General features: G+C 47.2%; 1 protein-coding gene across 3 annotated transcripts in view; it reads left to right on the top strand.

The window, feature by feature from the left end:
- FNIP1 (folliculin interacting protein 1) overlaps positions 1 to 11,204 on the top strand; it is a 60,963-nt gene that overhangs the window by 18,213 nt on the left and 31,546 nt on the right. For 2 of the 3 annotated variants that reach the window (XM_021410303.1, XM_021410301.1), the window contains exon 2: positions 6,937 to 7,063. In XM_021410303.1, coding sequence (XP_021265978.1) covers positions 6,937 to 7,063 — 127 coding nt within the window. Of the gene's footprint in view, positions 1 to 157; positions 299 to 6,936; positions 7,064 to 11,204 lie in introns of those variants that run through there. The other variant, XM_021410302.1, reaches the window with a different exon arrangement.

Raw genomic sequence — 11,204 nt, 5'->3', positions numbered from 1 at the left:
CACGCAACTCGATGCCGCAGCGCTGCCCCCCGGCAGTGCCCCCGGCTCCGAGCGATGCCCGCCCCAGGCTCCGCCGGGCGCTGCGAGGCGGCCGCGGGGATTAAGCGTGTGCGGCGCGGCATGGAGAGCCCTTTGTTTGAGTTAAATTCAGCCCTCTCGGTGTGTCACCTGACAGTCTTGTGGCTTCGGATGAATATGGCTCACTGCTATTATTAACCTGAGTTGGCAGCCGGGCGCAACGGGAGTTTATAGGGATTTGGGAAAGTGGAGCCGCTCGGGGGACAAAGATGCTTCCCAGGTACGATCGCTGCACGGTTCTCGAGGTTATTTTAATTGTTTGGGAGTTTAATATCTTCCCCGTGATTGATGGCAGTCTTTTCTGGAAAGGCGAGGCTCCTGGAGGTCCTTTTTTCACGGTTCTTCCTGCAGTTGCATGCTGAATGGCACCGAGGTGTTCCTTTTCCCCCCGAACTGGTTCTATCTGTTGTGATTTTGCCGAGGGGAGCGCGGCTGACTCGGATATCGTGACACATAATGCTGAATGCTGGTGGGTTTAACTGCAAGGAGCTGCTGCTCGGCTGCGTGCTTTTAAGGAAAAGAGGCATTTTGGAAGAGCACGGAGCCGCTGTGGCATATGTACAGATGTTTGCATGCAGACATGGAAGCGAAACAGGCGCTTTGTGAGATGACACGCGTCAGGTGATCCCAAATACATTACATGGAGTTACCGCTGTTAATTGTCAGTTCTGAAGCCGTGTAAATTGCAGAGTTACTCACCGTGTCACACGGCTCCAACAAAACCTCCAGCCTCTTTGTTCCTGTATCATGCTCAGCTGGTGGTCTGTGTGTTGGCTGTGTACATGACGCCCAGCCTGCGTACACGACAGCTTTTTGCTGGTGGGGGGGCATCTGGCTCGTGTGTTAGACTTCAGAGCATAAGCTGAGCGTCCTAACGAGAGCTGGGTGACTTAGGAGAGGGGGAGAAAAAAATGGAAACAAACTGAAGTCAGCTTCGTATACAGTTAAAGAATTGGGCAGACCCAAGGAGGGCGGAAGCCAATTGCAGTTTGGGTCCAAGTTTATTATACCGAGTGTGAAATATCTGCCGGGCTGGCTGTGCCTGTGCCCAGTGTGTGCTGAGCACAAGTGGCGGAAGTTTCCTAGATCTCAAGCAGTGCTGCTATTCACGCTGAGGATTGCAAAGCTGGTAAATTAATGAGACAGATTTATAGATGGGGCACAGAGCTGATCTCCACAGTGCCTGTAGACCTGAGGAGTGACACCCTCCTTCGAGAAGTGACAGAGTGGAGGCTTAGAATTAATTTTTTCCTCCATAGAAGCATTATTTCCTTACGCTAACCCCTGGAAAAGCTGTTGCTGTGAGCTGCTGCCCACCAGCTCCTCCAGGCCGCCTGGGGATGAATTCTTCTGTGAAAGCCCTGTGGAGGTGACAGTGACAGAGGGCAGTGTCCCCGCAGCACTGTGAGCCCCCCCGCACCCCCTGCCATGGCCCTGTGCTGCGGCCCTGCTTGGGTCACTAACACCGCCATTCTCTGCGCAATCAGCAGGTCACTGCGCATCGCAGAACCCTGGGGTGACCCCAGCTCCTATAAAGACCATCCTCTTGCAAATTTTTTTCTAAGTATAGGCCCCGTGGTTTCTCTAGCTGAGGTATCTCCTTCCTGCTCCCAGCCTTACGGCCACGCTGTGTCACTAGAATTTATGTGAGATCTCACGCTGAAAATACCAGCTGTGAGAATCAACAGTGTGATCTGGATCATCCTTGTCCGTTGAAGCCTGATAATGTTCTTTGCATTTCAGGTGTTATTATTTAAAATTATTATTAATATTATTAAAAAAATAAATAACCTGCCCATGCAAGACTCTGCTAATGGATGGTTTTCCAAAGCTGGAAGCATCATTAAGTTGCCATATATTGTTGTTCATGGGCTCTGATTTAAGCTGTGCTCTTTCAGAAAGGTCTACACAATTGTCTTTGTTCAGTGATGGCCAAATGGTAAGTGAATTATTGAACTGCAGCAAGAAGGTATTACGTTCTGTAGAATACCCTCTCTGTGCGTCCTGTAGACTCAACTTTTGTTGTATCTTTTCAAAGCCAAAAGAAAAATTCCAGTAGCAGGTATTAGAAATGTGCAGAGGAATTTGGGCAGGAGAAGGAATGCCTTGGAAAAGATAATTCAGGTGAGAGTTGTGTGGTACAGCGTCCCGGTGGGACGCCCTCCCCTGTTACATAGGATCCTGCTTTGTTCTGTCAGGCTGTACAAGTGAGCAAGCTTCTGTTTGAGTGTAACTGTGTGGAGCTCGCAGATAATCTGCATCTGAAATATCCCAGTGCACATGCTGGAACAGACTCATATCTACAACGTAAGCTCTTCAAGACAAGGATGCTTATGTAGAAGTTGGCTGGCTCTGAGCACCACCGCGACAGCAAACATGAAGAACGTCGAGCGCAGGTGTTCCAGCTGAGCCCTGGGGATCCTCCCTGTTCCTTTCTTTGGGTGCTCAGCTGGGAGCAGTGCAGGACGTATTTTCTTCTGTACGAGCGTTGTGCCATCGCTGCGGCACTTTGTGCTTCCTTCAGAGGCGCAGCCGAGGTGGCCCCGCTGTCCACTCTGCCACGGCTGTGCTGTCAGCATTGTAAAAAGGTGCTAACATGAAAAACATGCAGAACAGATAAGCTAGCATAAACTATAAATATCGTTTGCGTAGATGCATTTAAAAATAGTTGGAAGTGATTCATCACCAGGCAGTTTTTATAACTGTGGGTAACATGATGTAGGAAAACAATAGTTTGACTGATCGTTTCAACCTAGTCTTATTCTTGTTTTGAGCAAGTTTAGTTTTTAGCAAACTCTTGTACAGTTCCGGTCTGATTAATATTTTGGTCAGTTTGCTTCAGTTGCTCTCCTCTTAGCCCTCTAAAATACCCGTGTGAGTTAGTCAGGCGCTACTTAAGTTGTGTTAATATGAAATTATTTTAAAAGTGAAGACTTGGGTAGGAGGAAATAGAGTATTAAACTACAAACTCAATGGAATGAAGAAGTGCTGTACATGTTGTAGTGGAAACAAGGAGGAAGGAATGCTCTTGTTTTCCATTACAGGGGAGAACCTTGTATTCAGCTGACAGAGTGGTGACGAGGGATTTCAGTTCCTGTTGTTTCGTCTATTAGAACTTGCCTGGAGTGCAGTAATATCAGTTTAAAGCCATTCAGGTGTCTCTTGCTGAGAAATGTAATGAATTCCAAGAACTGGATGCATAAGAAAGCTTCTCCTTGGAGAGAACTGGGGAATTCTGGATTGCCGTGCAACTCCTAGAGATGCTGTGGAGCATTTAATGGGTCTGTAAATGCAAAGTGCAAATATTTCTGGTAGAAAGGCAGGAGAGCAAAGTGAGGCTAAAGGGAGATGAGAGCTGAGCAGCAGCAGGGTGTAAGTGTGAGCGTACATTAAAATACCCAGACCGTGCTCTGCCAATTGCTTGTATCTGAGCTTGTCCTGTGCTGGATCTGTGGCCAGAGGGACTGATGCTTGGATTGATGTTCCCTTCCAAATTGTTATGATCCATTTTAGCTACGTATATGATTTGATTACAGTAGTTTGCAGCTGAATTCCCTCTGTTTGCTTGCAGGCTAGTGGGAGAGCCGAGGTGCTCCTCTGCGAGGCCCCAGGGTGCAGGCAGCCCCTGCTGGATCTCAACAGAGAGTTCCCTGCCCACCTTTGGAGACTGAAAGTGGTCCTGTCAGAGTGTGCAAAAAATGCAGGAAACAGAACCAGGCCCTCTGCATGCGCCCAGTGCCTGTTGTCCTAGAATATCTCGTTCTGTATCAATTAGTATTTGTTTGGTAGAGGGGCCAAAATAGTTTGTTTCTCGCCCCTGCCTTATCTCCACGCATGAACTCACAGCGCTAACATTGTGGCAAAGGTGTGAACACTTCCACTGGTGAAAAGGGCGTGATTTATTTATTTTAACACATAATCAATTCCAAGGAAAGATCAAACTGCAGCAGATGGGTCATGAAGGAAGGGCTCCTTGTTAGGACAACTCTCATCTCCAGAATGGCATGGGAGGTAGAGACTCGCCTTTCGTTAACTTTACTAGAACACTGAATTCTCCATCTCCTAGTTTTCGGTATGAATCTCGAGAAAACATCAGCTAAATGTCAAAGTTAGTTTCCATTTATAAACACAACTAATTATATTTGGAAGATCTAGGTCAGTTTTCATCCAGCTGAAGAGCAGTGCTGGAGTTCTGCCCCGTTATATTTGATTTGAGAAGGTGCCCTGCGTATTGCAGGCAGGAATCGGTACATTTCTGGGGATGATCTATCCAGACACCCAACCTGGAGGTCCTTTCAAGCTGCTAAGAGCAAAAGTGAAGCCATGCTGTGCTCTGTCCCCTCCAAAGGAAGGTGCCTGGCTGCGAGCTGGCGGTGCGAGCCGAGGTGCCAGCCCGCCTCTGTTTACTGTCTGTCCAAGTGAACTTTCCCCCAGCTCCCTCTGTGCTCCTGCTGCTTTGGGAAGCGGCCCATTATTGCCAGGGAATGTTTCTGCAAGGCTGAACTGTGCTTAAGGACTGTATTGTGTAAACAGAGATAGCGCTTATTTGGAATTATCACAAATTATGAGTTAAAATATCTACTAAATACTTGAGAAAGTTAAAATGTCATGCGAAGAAGCTGAGAAGTAAACAAGCTCTTGTTACCTTGATCAAATATGTTTCCGAATACAGCAAGGGTTTTATATTTAGCTTTCTCTCCTCTTAGTGTGTAATCTGCTCTTGGAGCTTTTTATAAGTAGACTTTCCTAAGATCTGGAACAGCTCCTGCCCTTCTTTGCCAGTAATTTCAAAGTCAAATATCAGAAGCACTAGGTAATGGAAGAGGTGCTTTTGTCTGAGCGTGAAGGAGATTCAGATGTGCGGCAGTGGTGGAGCAAGTGATAGTACCTTTTTGGCAAGTGGTTCCTTGTTACTGTCCAAACTACTTCTGTATTGAACCCCAGCAGTCCATCTCAAAAAGAGTCTCCAGACTTCTGTTCATTTCACTTCAGTGCAGGGAGATGTCTTCTCTGGAAGGAAGGCCCATCTCCCAGTGGATGCAGGGTTACAAGGAGCCCAGCTCTGCTGCATTGAGCCTCTCATGTATATACTGATTTTGGTTCTGAGAAGCAAGATAGGGTTCCTGAGAAGATGCTAAGTGTAAACTCTGCTCTGAGTGTGTCGTTGTGCTTGGGTTTTGGTGCAGAATTTGCTCGGACTGAGGTCAGCTGTTTGTGTGCTCTCAGTGCCCCAGCACAGAGTCTGTGAGGCTCTTTGCCTCCAAAACTGGACACCGGGCTATTTCAGTTTCAAGTTGCTCAAGCTTTTTTCTTGTAATAAGTTGCTTTTGAAATTTGTTGCACGCTGTCTTCTCTGCAGGTTCTGTTTTTTTTTTTTCCTTCTGTTGCTTTGTGGTGGGGCTGAGGAGGTTAGGAAATGGATTTCCTCTCTCCAGGGGCTGCGTAACTGCGTGTGTCACATCTCTCATCACATTGGGATGAGAGATAACAGCCTTAGGAATCTGCCAGGGCAGATTCAGGTTGGATATGAGGGAAAAATTCTTCTCCAAAAGAGTGGTCAGGCGCTGGCACAGGCTGCCCAGGGAGTGGGGGAGTCACCATCCCTGCGGGTGTTCCAGAACCACGGGGATGTGGCACTGTGGGACACGGTCAGTGGGCATGGTGGGCTGGGCTGGGGTTGGCCTTGGGGATGTCAGAGGTCTTTTCCAGCCTGAATGGTTCTGTGATTCTATAATTCTGCTACTTGTAAGGACTGTGGGTTTGTACTGGACAGTCTGAAAAACTTCTGAGGCACCTGTGGCTTTGGTAATCACATTGATTCTCTGCTGTGACCTGGTACAGAAGTTGTTTGGTTGCAAATCACCAGTGTAGTGACGGTGCAAGGCTTTGGTTGGTGAACTGGAAGGACAGAGGAGAGTAAAATTTACTGTAGTCTTGGAGTGTAGTATTCCAAGATAGCAGTCAGTGTTCTCATTAGTGGGAGTCTTTCTGCTGCAGTCTCTTTCTCACAACCTGGGAGCCAGTATCCTTCACTAGCGGCTGGAAAATTCCAGCTCCTCACTCTTGTGTCGTGGTGTTCCATACTGGTGCTGCCTGCTGCAAGCCAAGGATAAGGATGATAGAATTACGCTTGATCTAGGAAATGGCTTGGAACCAGCCAAGAGGAGATTCCTGCTGCCTTTGTGGACACGGTTCCTCGGCAGCACGCGGCGCTGGGGGAGCAGGCACGGGGAGCTGTGGGCTCCTGCTGACACAGGCCGCAGCATGGCCGCAGTCACACAGCTTAATGGAGATTATTCCTGAGTCTGGAGGTAGCAAAGACCTGTGTGTAGCCAGGTCCAAGCTGTCTGTGGTTGCCTGTTCCCCGCATGATGACATATATACTTGTGCCCATGTGATTTTTTCATTACTTAAAGGAGAAGCCAGTGTGAGTATGTCCATACGTATTTATTTCTTCTGAGTTGTACATTGCAGTGCTGAGGGACTCTCTTTTGTTTTTTAAACACAAAAGCTGAGTTCTTCTATGACTGATTTCAAGAACCTGGAACTTGAGGAAAACATGAAATATCACAAGGCAGAGCACAAGAGCCAGTAGTGCTGCACACATCGTTGTGTAATGGCTATAGCAGACTGCTGTCTTTTATGCCACTGTAATTCTACAATTTGCAAGTGTAGGGGAGAGAACAAACTTCAGAAAGGCACAATTCTGTCTACAGGATCAAAGGGTTTGATGAAATGACTTTGCATTTGTTGGATTTTCTGTTTTAATAAGGTTGGATGTAGAGATAATGCAGAAAGAACAGTGTAATAAAGAGCTGTGGTAATTGATCCTTCTGGTGTTCTGTGTTTTAATTAAAGCTGGCCTTTGCCGGAGTTCGACCCAAGTCAGATCCGACTGATTGTGTATCAGGACTGCGAGAGAAGAGGACGGAATGTCTTGTTTGACTCCAGTGCTAAAAGGAAAATAGAGGATGTTTCTGTGTCGGTGAGTATTGTGCTAATTTACATGGCCATATTCTATATTTTTCAACATAAGACTGATGAAGTACAAAAGTTCTGCTTTAGCCATATCAACATTTAAACTTCGGTTGCATGCAGAGCTATATTTAAAATGCCTGTGAAGTTGCAAATTATTCAGGCTTCAGTGATTTCACTCTTAGCAGTTTTAAGTGCCGTGGTGATCCTTTTAGTCCTGTGCTCTTCTACTTTCTGCCCTTTCAGAGAGCACGATTCCTCCCCAGGGCTGCAGCTGGCAGTGCTGGGAGGCCGAGGCAGGGCACGCTGATGTTTATTGACAAGCTTTTATGACACGGATGCTTTCTACAGCGGGATCTGCGTTCTGAGTCAGAAAGTCCTCCCAGTCCCCTGTCCTCTCATGTCCTGGTTGCTTAGCCTTTGCCAGCTGTTGTTTCCATGCTTTGCTGACAGCTCTTTCACACAAAGTTACTTGAAAACTTTTTTTTTTCTGGCATGGTCTGTGTGGTAATCTATTAAGTGAAACTGTAATGGGTGCAGTCAGATGAGGATATTTCCTTCTAAGGACTCTGGCCAGAAGATTAATTTCTAGCCACAGTGCTATTGTAAGTGGCTGTGTGAGGTTGGACAACTTATTCACTGCTTTGAACTTCCTTTTCACCATCTCTGCAAACATTTGCAAAGCATTTTAAGCTATACAAGCAGAAAGCACTGTGTCAACTGAAATTTCAGATCGCAGCTGCTTTTACCCCTAGGACCTACTCAGTTCCACAAGCAGGAGTACACAAAAGAGTTTCCTGCAAGCCCTTGCTTTCATGTTGGGTGTTGGAGCACAGCCAGAAGGTTCACCCAGCTTTGTAAACACCCCCAGCCCTTTGCTGAGTGCTACCATCCTGATGCCTCCCGTGTCGTCCTGAGTGCTTCCTCCTTCCACACCTCCAAACCTCTGGGAGTCTATCTGTGTCATCAGGCACCAACTTCCAGGCTGCCCCATTGCCTCTGCTAGCACACTTGCAGCTATGAATCGAGAGCCCATTTCCTAGTTTGAGAGTGTATCAGGTGAAGCAAATTTAACAAACGTTGAATGAAACACATCTTTCTTTTTAAATTTTACTCGTTAGAAGAGCTTTATTTGTGCGTAAGTTCCTCTTCTTCCAGGTGTTCTTGGTAGAAAAACAGGTTTTTAAAAACAAGATCTTTAAAGAGATTTGTTGTGATGAATTGCTGGCTTTGCTTGTTACTATTTCTTCATTACTGTAAATGACACTTACATAGTATGAACCCTCCTGCCATATTTCGGTTGATTTCTTGCAAGCCTCTTTTAGATAGATCTCTACTTTTACAGTGAGATTGCACGCTTCATTGCTTAGGTTTATTTCACAAAGACAGTTGACTCCAGAAGCTCAGAGGCAACAGAATAAATAACTGATAATTAAGCTAATACTATTCCATATTATGTCTTCTTTATTTTCTTCACTGAGTGAAAGAGGGGTGCGGTTGGGAATAAACTACATTCACCAACCCTATGAAATGAATATGTGAGAGTTTTTGAAATGTACTTCACCTGTCTCTAGTAAGTTGATTTTTTTGTGTGTCTGTGTGCTATTAAGAGACTTTTAAAGATAGTCTGTTGAAAACATTTGCTTGCCACGGTATCTGTCTTCTGCAGCACTCGGTGTCATGTTAGGCAAAGCTTTAGTCTTAAAACACTGCAGAAGCAGCAACATTATGCAGGTAAGAATGTGCACCAGAGTTCTGGGCTCAGCTTCCTGCAGGCTGAGTAGGGGCTCGTACAATTAGCAGCCTGGCCATTTTCAAGGGATTGCATTGTTTATTTTTCTCGCTCTTTATCATGATTTTCATTCGCAAAGACACACCCTGCCTATACAAAGCCAGATCTTGGCACTAAGCACATTCCAAGGCACTCTTGCCCTTTTGCAGCAAGACATGTGTGTGGGCTGGGCGCCCTCCTCGTGAAAGGCTATCTGTTCACGGCCTCACAAAGGCCAGCGCTTTCTGCATCTTCTCCCCCTGCCCCCATTTCCTTACGTGATTTATACCTCTGCCTTTACAAATGCACTGAGAGGAGGTTTGTGAGGGTGCCCAGCGGTAGCCAGGCTGTGCTGGTTGAAGTCCAACCAGCCAAACGCAGAGCCAGGAGGCTGCCATTTTGCGTGCTGGTGCTAGCCATGCTCTTTGATTCCTGTTGTCTGTTGTTTCTGAGATGTGTAACAACTGTCTGATTGAAAATGATTTCAATTTGAGTTGTATGCCTGCAGCATCAGGTATACTTTGCTGTATTTTATACTTTATATATCTACACTCAGTCCACGTCAGGAGTTGTGTGTGGTGGACCAAGGTTGAACATGGCTCAGTCATTTGAGTTCTGTAAGGGAAGGTATGGTTATAAAATTCAAGGAGCATTAGAGGAAACTTGTTCAGAGACAAATGTTTAAAGATCTAAAATAAGAGGTTTCAACTTTTTGTTGAGAGAAACTGCAGAGCTTATGCTCACACCAAGAGAGGCTTTGGTCAGTAAAGCATTACTGGGTTCATGTTATTTGTGAAGGGCATGTGATTATAACAAAGATAAGGATTTTATGCCTGCATTGGATATGAAATCAGCTTCTTCTTGTCTTCAATAAAGCTAAATCATAGGTAAACAGGTATTTTGGTAGCACTGGTCATACAGAGGTGGACAGAAGGCTGCTGAGACGTTTCTGGTATTGCAGTAACGTTATTTAATTGTGCTGAAAGATCGTAATTTTGTGGAATTTTAATTCTAAAGTCTGGATAGCACTGATAAAATACGTCACTTTCCAGGACTTCAGGACTGGAGAAAGGATGAATAGTGAATAGCCCTGCTTCCCAGCAGGCTCATTCCATGCACCTTCCTGTTTTGGGGACACTGACCCACGGGTGCTATGTGTGCCCCAGGTTCTGACAGAGTTAAGCTCCACGAGGCAGCCTGGTGACTCGGCACCGGGAATGTTGGCCGAAGGCTGTGCCAGGCATTTCCACCCAGACAGCCACTGCCGGCAGCTGTGGGCACTCGGCGTGTGGAGGGAGGCCGAGATTCCCCTTTGTGAGCCCTATACCTTTTTTGGTGCTAAGCAGAAGAGGTTCTTCGCTCACTTTTCAGGGGATGGCTTGGTCGATGGGCTGGGCCCTGCAAGCAGGTACCTGGTGCAGTGCCTCAGCAGCTGCCTCTTCTTCACAGGGGCCAGAGTATCCTATCAGAGAGTGGCTGCCCTTTGATACTAGATCACGGGCAGGCGTATCAGCACTGGCATTCGTGTGTTAGCTGTGTGTGTGATAGAGGTGGGCATTGCTGACGCCTTTGCTAAACAGCCTCAGCCCACTCCCAGGCACGTACATCCCGTGGACTTGCTCAGCCCGGTGGGTAGCAGAGCGCTGCTGCCGCACGCAGGGTCGGATCCACCACCTCCCCTCAGGAATTACTTCGGGGCTCCTTCCTGCTCACTGTCTCATTTCCAGTGAGACTGTGTGTCATTGCTCTTGCATTGTGGCCTGTGAATGCACTCTGCCAGCTCGCTCATTGCTCTGTTCCTTCTCCTCGTGGCAGCATGAGGCCCGGCCAGGCCTACTCTGTTCCAGCCCCAGTGTGTGTGAGCGCAGGTACTCCCTGAGCTCTGCACTTCAATCCAAGCGTGACACGCAGCTCCTGTTTGCTTTCAGGGTGCAGGCCCCGGGTGGCCCAGCCAGCACTGAGCTCTCAGCCTTCGCTCTGTGTTTCCTGACCTTGCTTCAGTGCTTGGTTTCCCAACCCTGACACCGGTTCACGCTAACCTTTGTGAAGACTGCTCCTATGCTGCACCACACTGCTGCTCTCTGTGCAGTCATGTCATATTCATGGTGCAAAGGCCAGCTGGGGCACACAGGGCTGGCATCTGAATGGGACGGGGGTGCCACAGAAATGGTGCCACAAGGGAGAAGTGGGAGGAAATGGGAGAAGCTGGGAGGGGAACCTTGCCTCCAACCGAGTGAGTTCAGTTTCTAGCAGTCTGGGTTAACTGCTTGTCTTCCTTTTGTGTTGTCCATGACAAGGAAGGATTTATTGCTGGGGACTGCAGAAGGGTGTTGGTTGACTGTAGGAAGCAGAATGATTTCCTAAGTCAAAAGAAGAGCCT

The sequence above is a fragment of the Numida meleagris genome, chromosome 12 (genome assembly GCF_002078875.1).
Source record: "Numida meleagris isolate 19003 breed g44 Domestic line chromosome 12, NumMel1.0, whole genome shotgun sequence".
Taxonomy (NCBI): Eukaryota; Metazoa; Chordata; class Aves; order Galliformes; family Numididae; genus Numida; species Numida meleagris.
Note: the sequence above shows the minus strand (reverse complement) of the source record. Positions and strands in the feature narration are given on the sequence as shown.